The sequence below is a fragment of the Chanodichthys erythropterus genome, chromosome 13 (genome assembly GCF_024489055.1).
Source record: "Chanodichthys erythropterus isolate Z2021 chromosome 13, ASM2448905v1, whole genome shotgun sequence".
NCBI lineage: Eukaryota > Metazoa > Chordata > Actinopteri > Cypriniformes > Xenocyprididae > Chanodichthys > Chanodichthys erythropterus.
The window spans coordinates 5,974,177-5,990,694 of NC_090233.1; the positions used below are offsets into that span (position 1 = coordinate 5,974,177).

At 35.1% G+C, this 16,518-nt stretch overlaps 1 protein-coding gene across 11 annotated transcripts in view; it reads right to left on the bottom strand.

Moving 5' to 3' along the window:
- Positions 1-16,518, bottom strand: part of pisd (phosphatidylserine decarboxylase) — a 38,710-nt gene that overhangs the window by 18,744 nt on the left and 3,448 nt on the right. For 2 of the 11 annotated variants that reach the window (XM_067405875.1, XM_067405876.1), the window contains one exon: positions 12,820-12,974. In XM_067405875.1, the coding sequence (XP_067261976.1) occupies positions 12,820-12,974 (155 nt within the window). Of the gene's footprint in view, positions 1-1,272; positions 1,953-2,195; positions 2,668-6,053; positions 6,139-7,770; positions 7,891-12,819; positions 12,975-16,518 lie in introns of those variants that run through there. The other 9 variants (XM_067405874.1, XM_067405871.1, XM_067405870.1 and 6 more) reach the window with 9 other exon arrangements.

The following is a 16,518-nucleotide window of genomic DNA, read 5'->3' on the forward strand; positions in this document are numbered from 1 at the left end:
GAATTGCCATTCTACAAGTATTGCGATATGTATTGCAATTTTTGTTTGCTTTTTTAACTCTAGACCATGGGGTAAAGTTGAATGATACACTTATACATGATGGTGCAGGTCATATATTGGTAGACCTCTCTCCATCCACCATTTTTCACTTTCTCGTGTCCACTAGTAAAAGATATGATGTCATGTAATATTCACCGATACAACACATATCTCCGTCTCAGGACTCGATGTTAAGGATTTTTTTCTACTGGCCTGGTCGGGTCAGTGGTTCAAATTTTTATTTGCCCGGCCAAATTTTTTTACTGGCTCCACCAAAAAGTAATAATAATAATAATAAATAAATAAATTAATTAAAAAAAATAGGCCTAGTCATTGCCTTTGTTGTTTTTGATCCATAACCTTCATGAATAAGGTTAAAGAATCAAATTATGAGGAAAAGCACAAATATGAAATGAATAATCAAAGATATTCAGTCAAGACCAGTGAGTGATTTTTTTCTTTGTCCTTTGTTGTCCGATTAACATTAAAATAAAAGACAGCAGCAGGTTTATTAGGTTGCTGTCACTTTCAGGGTAAGCGCTTCAGGTGAACAGATTTTTTTCCCCAGCCCTAATATGTATGGTAATTCTGACATAGTAAACTTGCTTGGTAGCTCACTTGGTACAGTACATTGCACTTGCGATGTGGAAACACTCTGGTACTAAATCACAATAAAAGAACTTTTATGCATTTATGTACGTAATAAACTTTGCCCGATTCAAGTTCATCAGTTTCGGATCAAGCTGAACATGCTCTATCCACCACTCACTGAACATTTAAAAAAAAAAAAGTGGCACTAAACATGCTAGAAGCAGAGTAACATTTTTTTCAGAAATGTTGTTACAGGCATGATTTTCCAATGAGCCTGGTAACACAAATAAAATGGTATTTTTCAGATTGATCAATTAAAACTCATGCGCATTCAAAATGTAAACAAACAGTCTCTGTGAAAAAGGTGATTTGCTTTTTCAACAGTGAGGTGTGACTACAGCAGAATGTTATGATTGGACAGTCTCCTCTATTTAGAATATCTCTCTATAATGTCACACTTAATTTTAGGGGTTTGTTCAAATCAGTAGTTTAATATAAGTATAAAAAGTCAGCCTAACTCAGCCTGCACCTTTCAGGCAAACATTTTTCCCTGAAAGACTAAAAAAAAAAAAAATCTAAAGACTTGTATATAAAAGGAGGAACCCAAGCCTAAAATACTCATAACACAATCCAACAACGAACCTGATAACTTCCATTCAGCAGCTCCTCTGTGCAAATGATGTTTCCATCCTATAACTACATTTGTACAAGTCCCTGGTATAACCTTTAACACAACACTTTTAGCGCAGTGCATTATGCAACCTCATTCTAGCAGTTGGCAAATCCAGTTAATATGCCAAAGTGTGCGCTGCACCCTAGTGCGCCCGAACGGCTTGAAACAATGACTGTTGGTTTTTACGAGAGCTCTCAGTCATCAGGTTATCATTCAATTGAATTTAGAGCGTTTCTACCCCTCCCCCAACCTGTCCAGCGCAGATGAATATCCATCAAAGAACCCTGCAGTTCACAGCTTTTCACAGTGCATTACTAAAACTGCGGAGGACGTTTGAGAGGTGATGATGGCAGCTTGTAAAAAGAGAACGTAAAAAGTCTTCGGATTCAGCCTCTTTCACACACTCTCTGTTCTACACAGCCCCCCTTGTTTCTTCAATGCAGGCACACATTGGCCAATCACTGGCTGAATATGAGCCTCCCTCTGCTCTTCGCTCACTCAAGGGGAACAGCATCTGCTCCAAGTAGAGCTCTGCAAACTATGCAGTTTGCATCGGACAGAGAGTGCGACCAACAGCCTAACGTTACGCCACAATTAGGCCAAATGCAATCGCAGAGCTGGGGCAGTGGCAGAGGGGGGATCGGAGTCCTGTCACACTAACTCCCACCGCACACTGATCGTCCCTCCGCAGGGTGGCCGAGTTCGTGCGAGGTCTCTATAATCCCCTCTCGCTCGCCCACTTTCCAACCCAATTGATCCTTCAATTGTCCTCTCTCACTTCGAGTACACCGTCAACAACTGCTCTAGATCCGACCGACTAAACTCACCCATCATCCACACACATTCTCAGCCTGAACTACATCCTAGCATCTCACACACTCCTTGCCGGTACCTGAATCGGCTCCGGTTGCTGAGCTGAGGCGGGCCCCCCGGGGCTCCAGGGCCTCCCGTGCCGGCGTTGTTGGCGCCATTTGCGGGCTCCCCTGTCGCTCCCGCCGAGGAGCCCGGCGGGCGGAAACGCCGCACATCAACCCTGACTCTGTGGAGATTGTAGCAAGAGGGAGAGCTATGCAAAGACCTGCAGCATCTCACCATTTCCCCGCAGTGCTCCGCATCGGCCCCTTTTGCTGCTGCTTCAGACTCCGCTGACACATGATCACTGTGGAGAGATTAGTGCGTATCTCAGGCTTTAGCCCTCTCTCTTGCGCTCCCTCCGTTCGTTTGGTCCGGTGGTTTTCCGCTGCGAAGCTCAAAGACCGGCCCTCCCTGCTCGTCACGGGTAGGATGCTGAGCTGCGATTGGCTGGCCAGTGGATGGGTCCACCTTTTCCTCTAAGCAGCTGCTGTATTCAAGGCCTGGTGCTGCTGGGAAGGCGGCAATATGAAAAGGACGGGGAGAGGGAAGGATTTGTAAACAGACAATCCTGTCAGCATGTGCTCCTGAATTCCATCTCTGACCCCATCCCCCCTTTCTCTCTCTCTCTCTCTCTCTCTCTCTCTCCCCCCCCTCTCATCTTTTCCTCAACTGAAGGATGAAGAGCAACATGCTCCTGACTATTTCGATAAACTGTTTCTGATCTTGAAATCACTTTCTCTACAAACTCCACCACATCAACAACCCCCAAATATACACAGCATTTTTTTTTTAAATTAGCTTTTTATTATATGAATATGCATTTCTTAATGTTCTATACAACATTTTAGTACACTGACAGTAACAATTACGGGTGTAACGGTTCTTGGTATTAAAAAAAAAAAAAAAAAAAAAAAATGGAACCGTACCATTCTCGACCCATGCTTCGGCACGCATGCACAGTTCAACTTAAATTTCAACGTAGCTATAACATGGTTTGTTAAAAATAACGTGTAAAACAGACAGAGTTCAGCTAATGTATGTTTGTCAATGGATATGCATTCTGGCTCCACAATACATAACAACAGCGTTGATCAAAAAAAAAAAAAAAAAAAAAAAAAAGAAACGTGGACAAAACTGTCACTCCTTAGTAAACTTTGTTCAATGCGAGTGCTGTATGCTTGAACATGAGCAGTCATTTACGCCGTCATCACCCAGGTGTTGATAGAGCGCGAGCGCAGGTGAGACCTGAACAGCTCATGTTGCTATCTGTGTTTAAACTAAACTCATTTCAGCCTAGCCAATTTAAACATTCAAGAGCCAGAAGACGCAAATGAGATGAGCACACAAAAGCACGACTTATCGCAAATTTATTGCACACGATTTGGCAAAGGCTGCAATTATTTCATGCGTAGCTTGTCAGAGCTGTACGGCTCTGTGATCAGTAGTAAATGCTTCTCCATCTGAAAGCCAGAGGGTGCTCTCGGGCAGAAACTGCAAATATGCCTTGCTGCCGGAGTAGAACACGCATCATTCCAGGAAATCCTATACAATGGCTGTAGCTGAATAAACAGAAGATTGAAACGTTTTGATTAATTAAACATGATTAATAAACACACAACTGCAATATTCTGTGTAAGAAGCCACTTCATCTGACAGAAGGATGCTCAACTGTTGTTATGAAGGGCGTTGGGAGTAAAACATTATTAAATGTTTTCTTTTGTTGGACAAGATGTTAATAAATGCTTCTCATGTCTGGAAAGATGTTTGACGTGTGTTGTTTTTTTCAAATGCACATTATAAGCGATTCAAACTTTCAAATGTTTTCAGATGGATTAACATTTGGAGCCATAATTCATTGACAAGCCACGCATAAAAAAATAATTGCAGCTATGCTATTTCATAATTGCACTAAGACAAATCGTTTAAATGCGATTTATGTCAGCATGCCCATCTTGATGAGTATCGTAGCATACATAATCGGTTACGTCTTAATTGAACGTAATGGATCCGTGCATTATGTCTTAAAGTGACAGCAGCCTTATATTACTACTGCAGGGCTCAACGCTAAGGATTTTTTCTAATGGCCCGGTTGGGCCAGTGGTTCAAATTTTTACTTGCCCTGCCAAAATTTTCACTGGCCCCACAACAAAAAATTAATAAAAGTAAAAGACAAGAAAATGGGCCTATAAAATAAGCATATTTATTGTTTTCGTTGTCTTTGATACATTCATTCAGGAAGTGTTGCTCAGAGACGCAAAACAATTCTGTGGACTTTGGAACTATTTTCATTGGCGAAATACAGCGAAACAGACGATTTGGCGTCTAAAATGCAAGTCACTTGATATTAAGTTCTTGTTCATTAAACTGTATGCTGAATAAAAATCAAGATCACATTTGTAATCATGCTAATAGAAAAATGGCGCTCTTTGTGTAATATTTGTTAACAAGTTAAATTACAAAATATATATAAAATATATATACAGGGTCATTTTTGCCTCTTGAATTCTGGGGCATTTTAATAGACTAAATCACGCAGTGAAAGCATACACTAAATATGCACGCGCACTAGTCTAACCTACTAGACAATGGGTCTCATTCATGAAACATTCGTAAATATACGAGTAAATATGTGAGTGATTTGCGCGTAAAGAGACCTTCCCGAAAACTCTTCTCCTGATTTACAAATACTTCGTAAACGTCAGAAGTGATAGTGAAATGTGTGTGTGTGTTAATGAATTCCAATCAGTCGTAAATGGGACGCGCGTGCACACTCATTCTCAATTACCATAAATCCCGCCCATTAAATCCGACTGACAACTATATATGGGCATCATATTATGACACCAAACGAAGGATTTTGGCCATTTGGGGCCATTAGTTTGCCCAGCCCTATTGAAATCAATTAATTATTTGATTAAAGTGCTCCGTTTGCAGATGCTATTACTGGCTCTCACAATAAAAGTAAAAAGAAAAAAACGTATGTAATTACTATATATAATATTATTTCAAAATGCTATGTAATGTTCCTTATTAAGGTGAATTAAAATGCAGCCTTATTAATGAGCAAAACGTTCGGATGTTAAACGCACTATTTACGCGTGGCTGGGAGCAGGTGTAGATTTCTTTCGTATCAACTAACATTTGGAAAATACGAACATTTTAATGAATCCGAAAATTTACGCCAGAGCCACTTTACACACGATTTACACAAAAATTCGTTCTGCTTATGTTTCATGAATGAGACCCATTGTCATGTAGGGCATGCGTGCACTCAATGGGTGTGTTTTTGTTTGTTTTTTGTAAAGTGAGGGACATACTGATAATATCAGATTGTTAAATCAACAATTACGGTATCATAGACGATATATAACGCACACCCTACAGCACTGGTCCGATCGGGCAAGTGACCGTTCAGTCTACTGTCCCGAGCATCGTTCACACTGGCCCCGGGCCATCGGGCAGTCCTTATTGTCGAGCCCTGTACTGTCTATGAGTTTAATGTTAATCAAACAACAAAAGACTAGGAAATCATTCACTGCTCTTGATTGAATAGCTTCTGTAACTTTAATAAGGATTAATCTTTAATTTATACAGTCAAATATGCAATGTTATTTTACATTTGATTACTTTATCCAATTTCTGTACCTGAAAACTAATGTTAGACCTACCTGAAAAACCTGGAAAGCGGTTTATTTTTATCTTTGCTCTTTTGTATTTGGGCTGTTGCTTTTAGTTTGATTATCTGTTATTTTCCATTTTTATTTGACAGTAGACATATGCTGATATTCGGTAATAGGTACAATATATCACGATAATGAATATACACAATATTGTTACCGTGGGCACCTCAAAATAATATTTTTTTTATTACAAATTATTCCAATTTTTATATTACCTTTAAAAATACTTTACCTATCAGCCGTATAAAATCCACAACACCACTGTATGCGGCGTCCAAGAGGCATGCACACTATGTAAACAAACCCTATGACAGAGAAAGAGACGTGCTGAATGAAAGTGCACGTTCACTCTCTGACAGCAGAGGGCGCTGATGGAACAGCAGAAATGCAGCGGTTACCCCGGAAACCCCGTTAACAAAGCAGCTGAGGTACTACAGTATTTAAAATGCTTCAAACAGCCATTCATTTTTTGTTTTGTTTTTTGTATTCGCAACTTTGTTCATCACAGCACCAAATACTTAATACTTAAAGACTTAATAGGCTATTTATTTTCAAACTTAAACATTTTTAATATGGACTATAACATGTCCTAATGATTGAAAATGTTCTGATTATTTGTTATTGTTCAGTAACACTTGATGACCTAAGGCTTCATGTTAATTCATTATTACAAACTGACAATTAAAAAAATATATACTTATAGCATTTATTAATCTTAGTTAATGTTTATTAACATTACTAAAGTCAAAAGTTGTAATTATTATTTAATGGACCTAAAACTAACAATGATCAGTTGTATCTAATATTAACAAAAAAAATAAATAAATCACTTTTGTAACAAATGTAGATATTGTAAGAATGAGCTACTGCTCATCCTTAATCTTAGCTAATCCATTAATGTTAAATGAGACCTTATATAGCGTTCCCTGTTGTTCTTTATAATTCTTTTGCACTTTAATCTGTTTTAAACATTTTACTTAATAATTTGTGTACTGCGTTATTTCATTTAAATGTTCAGGGTTTTTTTTTTTGTTATAAGAAAGAGTTCTTAAACCTGTTATACCATGTCAACATGTTTTTTTTCGTGACAATACCATATACCGTGATAAAAGCTTAAGCAATTATCGCAACATGAAAATTGTATACCGTCACATGCCTATTTGACATAGTCCTTTTTTCCCTGAACATAGCACATACCAAACTGTACCGAAACCGCCACTCTAAAACTGTCAGAAATTTGAACCGTTACACCCCTAGTAACAATAGGCCAGAAACTCCGTAACTGCTATCATGTACCAATTTGTATGAATCATATTTTTTTTTTATACATATACAGACATATATAATTAATATGTTATGCAAGTAACATATTTACATATATTTTTATTTATACACTGTTATTATCATAATCACCATTATTAATATTATTGTTTTAAGACATTGGACTCTATGGACAGTAATCCTCATTTTCACATGTACTAAGATGCCGTTTAGTATTCTTTATATCCTGTAATGTTTCTGTAATAATTTCAGTGACGTCACAAAAATATACATGTCTATTTTTTATGCTTTGGCAAAATTAATGTTATGAAATAAACAGGCTTCTGCTGCAGAATTCATACATTCTTTTACAGAAAACCAGAAGTCCGCACCCTTGACAGCCTGCAAATCACATGAATGTGGGGCTTCCTATAAAACAGGAAGGAAGTAAACCTTTCGTCTCAACTCATCTTTTGATTTGTACAAATGTAAATTCTTGTATAAAGAAACACTCTAAATGATCTCTCTCTAGAAATAATTTTCAAATTTCTTTGCTTATTCTACATTTATAATGACCTGATGATGAAATAATTCAAATTCATGCCCACAATTCAAAACACATAACCGCTTAAAAAACAGAAATGACATAGAAAAGGAAATCTTCACACTCACTTGTATACACAGTGACACAATAGGAAGTCTGTCGTTCTTCTCAAAAGGACTATACTCCTCTCATTGTCTCTGTACCAGGATCCACTCAGATATGGCATGTGTGTTGCTGTGATGTCATCACTAAATATTAACCAGACCAATGAGTGAAAGAGCTTACTTCCTATTTGATGACTGTCAAAGTGTCCATCCCACTTCATAAACATACATATTACAAGCTGACATCAAACTCCAGAAAGTGACAGCTATAAAGTATGTATTCAGTAGACACAAAGAAATAAATTTAACCGATTATAAGACCAAGAGCTTATGATTAAAGTCATTTTGGTTTGCAGTGAAATGGTGGTACTCCCCCCCCCCACTTAGTATTGCTCTTCAGAAGCAACAGAAGATTGCATATACCACATGATAGACTATATGATGCATCAAACCAGAATCTACAATCTAAATATAGTTATACTGAAACTTTCCGTTATTTCATCACTGCTGCTATCAAATACAAAAATGAAAGTGAAGGACATGCCAAAAGTGTCAAAAGCTTAAAATGGGAAAAATAATAATGAAAATATTAATGCTAGACATTAGCCATATTTTTGACAATATGGAATAGCATTTTATTATAATTTTAAAAATTATTTAGTGCTAGTGCGACAACTTAGTATCATGATAAAAAGAGTATTAGAAGAATATATAATGTTAACATTTTCCTGTTTTATATACTACATTTAACAAATAAAATCACAAATAAATCAACAAATAATCCAACATAAATAACAATATGGTATTACTTATAATAATAAAATACAATAGTATTCAAACGTTTGGGGGTTTTACTTTTTTTTTTTTAATTAATACTTTTTTACGGAGCAAAGTAAAAGACTTACATTGTTACAAAAAAAAAAAAATCTAATTTCATATAAGTTATTCTGAATAATAGCATTAATACTTCACAATATTAAGTGTCCTTTATATCAAATAAATGCAGCATAAGACACTTAAAACGAAATCGATGAACTAAAACGTTTAAAAGGTTTCGGATTGACAAGGTTTTTTATGACAAAAGAGTATCAGCATCAGAAGACTGCGCTTTATTGATTTATAATCCTACACCTCTAGGCAGAAAATAAAACAAAGCAATTGTGTGTGTCTGAGAAGGTTCTTGAAAATGGGCACACCTACACAAAGAGTGCTGTTATCTCCAGCAGAGAGGCTTTCCGCTGCACTGCTTTATCTGTAAATCTACAACAAACTGAAATCGGTCCACATATATCAGGTGCAATATAAGTGAAGAGTCCATGACTGACAGCCTGTGAACACCGATCATACAGAGCAAACGCTGATCATTCAATGGTGTTTCAATGGTATGAATACGTAAGCTAAATACATATGCATAACATAGAGACATACTAAGTGAATTTAATACAGTATGTCTGAAAATGTCAAAAGCAATGGCTTCTTGTACATAGCTAGAACACAATGAAATCACTCATAAGGGTTAAAAATAGCATTTTAGAGCTTTTATTTCTTTTGTTCAGACACTGTATGAATAGTCTTGTCCTTCACAGCTTTGAAGCCCAACCCCCTTTGCCTACAAGAAGAAATCTCGCTATTGTTTGTGAGGTACAAGTCTGCCATAGTGCTGAATACCCTTAGAAACCAGTGCTCGGTCAATGCCAGGGCTGCTGTGCATCGCTTTATTAAACAAATATTTTGTGTTGGTTCTGCATTCTACTTTTGCCTTTTGTGTTATGGATTCGAAAATGTCCTCATGTTATGTTTAGGGTCACAAAGATGAAGTTTAGAGGTTGTGACAACTGACTTGACTGCATTATAACAGTTTTGTGTGCAAACAGTACTGTCCAGTGCCCGCAGAGACAGGTCATCAACAGGTCACGATGAGCGACTGTCAAATAGAAGCAGCTCCACGTTGGAAGCTGATGTTTATCTGTTGTATAGGGCAGATAAAACACTACAGCACTCTAGGGAAAGCCTTCAAACAAAACCGGCCAATCAGACGCTAGTGACACTACCAGTGAATTTCATCAGACGCTCAGGTGATTCTGACAAATCAAACAACCAGATCAGTTGACTGGTATTAAAGGCCACACAACAAATGAACATTATACCCGTCATGGATTTGTTGACATGTCATTACATCAAAGAACATTTCATTAAAACCTTTTATAAACACAATTAATCAGTTCATAATCTCTACTTGGCTTTGAATTTATTTTAATTAAAGGGATAGTTCACCCAAAAATGAAAATTTGATGTTTATCCATCAAATTTTCATCCAAGATGTAGGTGACTTTGTTTCTTCAGTAGAACACAAATGATGATTTTTAACTCCAACCGTTGCCGTCTGTCAGCGGTATAAAAATTGTGAATGGTAATCTATAAAAGTAAAAAAAACAAAAAACAAAACAAACATGTATAGACATATCCAAAATAAACCCTGCGGCTCATGACGACACATTGTTGTCCTAAGACACGAAGCGATTGGTTTGTGCGAAAAGCCGAACAGTATTTATATCATTTTTTACCTCTAATACACCACTATGTCCAACTGCGTTCAGCACTCTTGTTAGTGAGGTCAAAAAATGCGTTCCGATGACGGAAGTGATGTCTCGCGCTTATACTTCAATGATTGTGAGACATCACTGTCGTGGTCTCAGAGCACAATCAGACCTCACTAACCGAATGCTGAACGCAGTTGGACATAGTGGTGTTTTATTTGATAATAAATGATATAAATACTGTTCGGTTTCTCGCACAAACCGATCGTTTTGTGTCTCAGGGAATCAACGTGCCGTCATGAGCCGCAGGGTTTAATTTGGATTTGTCAATGCATATTTTTTGACTCTTATAAATTGTGTTACCATTGACATGCATTATAGGACTGACAGACAGCAACGGTTGGAGATAAAAATCATCATTTGTGTTCTAATGAAGAAACAAAGTCACCTACATCTTGTATGAAAATTTGATGGATAAACATCAAATTTTCATTTTTGGGTGAACTATCCCTTTAAGTAAATTCTTTAAGTATCCCTTTAAAAAGGCATTTTAGTATGGTCTGGATACAAGTTTCTTGTAAAACTTAGCAGCTTAGGTTTGTTTAGGTTTTTAATAAATCATGTTAAAATGTGACAGAAATGATCAGATCAGAATGATAACAGAGATCAGACTTTTGAGGAATGTTTTTTGTTCATCTCTCCGTCATCATTGTATTGCATTAAGTTTTGCCCACATAATATAAACTACAGAGCTTTGATCATAAAACTAAGCATTTAAATTTCATCTTACTATGACATATTATTGGTAGATATAGAGTGGCAAATTATATTTATATGCATTTTATGTCAGTAGACTGCTGTACTGTTATATCAATTTCTCACCGTTTCACATTACAAGCTATCAAAAATTTGTATTACCTTTTGGCCATATAAATATCAGCAACTGCACCAATCTGACTTTTTTCTCAGTTCGGGCCTTTGAATAAAACAGAAGTGGGTTCTTGTTCCCTACTCTAGTATGAGCACCATATATATTATACTGGCCATAAAAGCCTGATGTATCAAATATGATACTAAAAACACCACATACACAAACGTTTTTACATTTAGTCTAAAGGTAAGTTCAATAAACTCTTCCATTTTATCAGGCTTAAATAACCTTACACAAACAATAGATATTTGGCTTGCCAAATTAAACAAACTGCCAAAATCTTGATCATGTAACAGCTTGACATCTTCAGCAGTGTCACACTGACACTTTCAGCCAGGTTTGTTTGAATGTTCGCACACTCGGTTTTTAATCAAAGCAACACCACAATGAAAACAGAGTGGTGAAAGACCATTTTGTCTGCATCTTATTATGAAAAGACTGGATGTTCAAGCAATATAATGTATGTGAAATTAACCAAAAAAAAAAAAAAAAAAGCTCTCTCTCTCATTGCGATCTTTGAATTTGAGAATATATCACAGATAATAAACAAAATGCAGCATGGAACATCTGTTGCTAATATATGCCATCAGCCTTTGTGAAGTGAACTCTGTTTAAATTGCATGGTGTGTGAATTAAAGATTAAGTGTGTATATAGCAGAGAAACATTTATGCGATTGAAATAGCAATCAATATCATTTCATCCTAACTACAGAGATTAAGAAACTGCCCCTTTCTTTTTTAATAAAAATATAGATATTTATATACAAGATAATGACAACTATTTTTATAGTATAATTTTATATCTGTTATGTAACCATACAATTCAAAAGTTCAAATGTTGTTTTAAAGAAGTCTCTTATGCCAAAGCTGCATTTTTTTGATTTTATTAATATTGTGAAAATATTATTATAGTATAATTTTCAGCATAATTACTCAAGTCTTCAGAGTCACATACTATATATCATTTTAATATGCTTGTTTGCAGCTCAAGAAACATCTCTTATTATTATCAATGTTGAAAACATTTTTTCAGGATGTAAATTTCTTTGATTAACAGAAAGTTAAAAAATAACTTTATTGTCTTTATTGCCTCTTTTGTTTAATTTAATGCATCCCTGCTGTATTAAAGTATTATTTACTTATTTTTTTTAAATCTTAATGACTACTTATAGTATACAGTACATTTTCCCATTTAAAGAACTCCAAAAAACACAGCCAAAAAGTTCCAAAAGCACACACACACAGACACACTTTTGAACATTGGCTCCACAGAGTATCTCAGTATCCAGAGACATTGAAGACATTTAACAGTTATTCCATCAGTGTCCCAACTTAACTACACAACACAAAATGGCTTCAGGGTTGAATGAATTGATTGATTGATTTGGTATCAGTTTTCACCATTTCAGTAAACTTGAAAGCGTTGCATACCATAGTTCATTGCACACAACCTCCTGTGCCGAAATTAGAATGTGGGAAAAAGGTTATGGATATGGCAGACAACACATTTGCAATGGCAAGGTTTTGCAATAGTAGCTTGTGTTATACAGTTTTTATTTGGGAATTTTACACACAAAGAATAATGTGCTCTAAGTTTGACCTTACCTGAACTTCATTGGCAATCCGTGGTGGCACTTCAATGCCAAGCTTTTCCAGCTGCCGATCTCTGTATTGCCCATATTGGTTGTATCCTACATAGCCCCCGCCTGTAGCTATAAGAAGAGGAAGAGGCCGTACACGGGCCTGTAGTCCAGGAAAACCTAATATAAAAAGGAAATGAATACTTTTATTCAACAAGGAAACATTAAAATGACCAAAAGTGAAAATAAAGACTTTTACAATGTTACACAAAAAGTATATTTCAACTAAATGCTGTTCTTTTGAACTTTCTATTCATCAAAGACCCCTGAAAAAAATGTATCAGGGATTCTACAAAAATATGAAGCATCACAACTGTTTTTAACATGGATAATAAGAAGAAATGGTTCTTGAGCAGCAAATTAGCATATTAAAAGGATCTCTGAAGACTAGAGTAATTATACTGAAAATTCAGCTTTTCCATCACAGGAAAAAATTAAATTTTAAAATATATTAAATTAGAAAATTACATTTTAAACTGAAATAATATTTCATATTATTACGGTTTTTACTGTATTTTTATCAACGCAGCATAAGACACTTAAAAAAAATCTTGCCAACCCCAAATCTTTGAACATTAGTGAATAAAAATTATAAAACAAAAACACATCATTAAATGTAGATGTTTACGACAGTTGACATTCAGGATGGCATTTAGAGATCAATTGAAAATATTCAGAAGAAATTCATTGTTCAAACAAAACCATGCCATATTATATTATATTATATTATATTATATATTATATTATATAAAAATATACATACATACATACATGCATGCACAAAGCTATTTTAAACACAGACATATATGACTAAAATACCATACAAAAACATTTTTGTTAATTCAAATAAAATCGTAAGATATATATAAAAACTAAACTTATTTTATTTCACCTAGTTGCCAAAGTAACATTTTTCATTTAGCTTAACTTGATATACTACAATAATTAACTAAAACTGACATAATAACAATATATAATAGCATAAAAATAGCAACAATGACAAAAACACAAAATTAACAAAACTTGAACTAAAATTAAAACAAAACAAATAAAAACTTTTTATATATGCATGCATGTATAAATGTTCAATGTTGTAACAGTGCCACCTACAGGCATGTGACCAGTTAAAGACAAAAAAGAAGGACCTTTTTTAATCATCATTTATTATTTCTTTATTCCTACTACTAAGTGGATACTGGATTTCTTTCCTTATTCCACTCATCTTTTTAATCATGTTCCAAACATTTTATATTGAAGTACTTTAACCTATACTATTACAGAAATGTATCTCATATGTCTTTTTTGCACTCTTAATTTATCTTATAATGTATCAAATACTGCCAGTTATGGTTTCTCGTTCTCTTCAGTATATTAAAAGCTTTCCTTTTCTTTTTTTTTATCAAATATTACATTCCTTATTCCACCAAGGAACCTTCTTCTCCTTCCTCCTCCCTTTACTTCTTGGAATACATTTTGATGACACATTTTGTATTACTGATGCAATCTGTGAAATATATTATTTCAATGTCACTTCCTTTATTAATCTTTAGTTGACTCCACCCTACATCACTCATTTCTGGAATTTGCTTTCTCACATTACCATTTGCCAGTATTTCCTTGGTTTAACTTGTTTTTTTATTTTACTTGCACTTATTACTGAACAAGCTATTGGGAAATTAACACTGCCAACAGAACATTCCTTTAGAACTTCCCAATTAGGTACTCCACCTAGCGTGCTTGAGACAGGGGTCAGATCATGTACCGATTTCATGCCTGTGTTTACACCTACATCTACCAAATGGATATAAAGAATTAGGTCTTCAATAACAATCTCATTAGCATCATTCATTGTTCCTTCCATTACAGTATTATGTGCATTAAAATCCCCACACCAATTACTCTCTTTGTTTAAGCCCCTAATAATTTCTGTCACTCAACACCAATTTTTACATGGAATGTAGAATTTTATTTTTGCGTAATTATTGATTCCTGCCCCATACTTCTACTACATATTCCAATATTCTGCCATTACCCACCACTTTATATGGCAATTCTGCTTTGATAAGCATGATTCACCTCCACATTCGCCACTGCTTCTATCTCTTCTCACTTTTAATTTAAACTTTTAAAGCAAAATCAATTTTGGGGTTTATGATTCTTAGATACATATTACATCAGGTTTTTTTTTCTATGATCTATATATCCTTTAAATTCATGTCCATTAGCCACCAAACTCCTAGCATTCCACTGAAGGATAGTTATCAGCATAATTACCCCTAACATACTTCTTGGCTATTTTGAATATCTGCCATTAATCTTTCTCTTATTGATTCCCAAGGTCAGCCCATTTACATCTGGTATTAGGATGCGTTTAGGTCTATTGGATCACAAGTAGAAGAAGGAGACATACCCGTTTCCAGCTTATATTTTAATATAAAAAGTCTCTTTTGTCCAATTTCAACCACTTCTGCCCTGATTTCTTCAAGGGAAGGGTTTATGGGCAGGTAAATATAAGGACTTTTACAGATCTTTCAATCTAATGGACAAAATAAGCTTGTGCAATTTACATTTGAATGCGCCCGGAGATGATGGAAAAACACATGGAGAGCATCAGCTTTCTTTCTGCTCTGATAGCCACGTGTGTTAGAAATCAGGAATGGTGAGAGAACATTGTGCTTGGTACATTTTTTTGTCTTAAACCAAACTTGGGTCTCCAGCCAAAAATTTAAATCCTGTCTGGCTGGCGAACTTCCCATAATGCTTATGCATTAAGGCAGAGAGTAGACGATCTTTTGTGGCTGTTTGAACACATGAGTAATGAAAGCAATCCGGGAGAATGCGTTTTCTACTACCTCTGGAAGTGGTTGAAAGTGAAAGTGAACGTTTTAGACCATGTTTACACCTGTATTTATGACTATAATGCATCTTAATACCAGGTGTAAACGGGCCCAAGAACCTCTCTGCAGCTCTTACTATCATTTGAATTTTTTCCATTCTCCATTCAGTCTGTGCTGAACAAATTATTATTAAAAATCTTGCCAACCCCAAACCTTTGAACATTAGTGAATAACAATTATAAAACAAAAACACCATTAAATGTGTTCATTAGATGTTTACGACAGTTGACATTCAGGATGGCATTTAGAGATCAATTGAAAAATATTCAGAAGAAATTCATTGTTCAAACAAAACCATGCATGGGTTTGCAGCCAAAGCATTGCCTAACTGGCCAGGTACCATAAGGTTTAAATAAATGTATATATTATTATATTATATTATATTATATATACACACACACGCAATTTTATACATACAGACATAACTAGTTGCCAAAGTAACATTTCTTCTTTTCATTTATATAACTCATAAAGCTAAAGACAAAAAAAAAAAAAAAAAAAAAAAAAACATCATTTATTGATTTATTGAGTCATTCGTTATTTTTTCAAGTTTATTTTTTTTTGTTACCACAGCCCTAGAGAGATTGAACTATATCCTCCTCCTGGGACCCATAAAAAAAGTTTTTTGAATTTAGTATTTTTTTCACGTCATTATATTGTGAAGAAACAAATGAAAAAATAACATTTTTGAAAAATTATATTTTATTCATATGTTATGCTACGTCCCCTGTAGTGGACACCAGGACTAAGTTGTTTGATTTATTTTT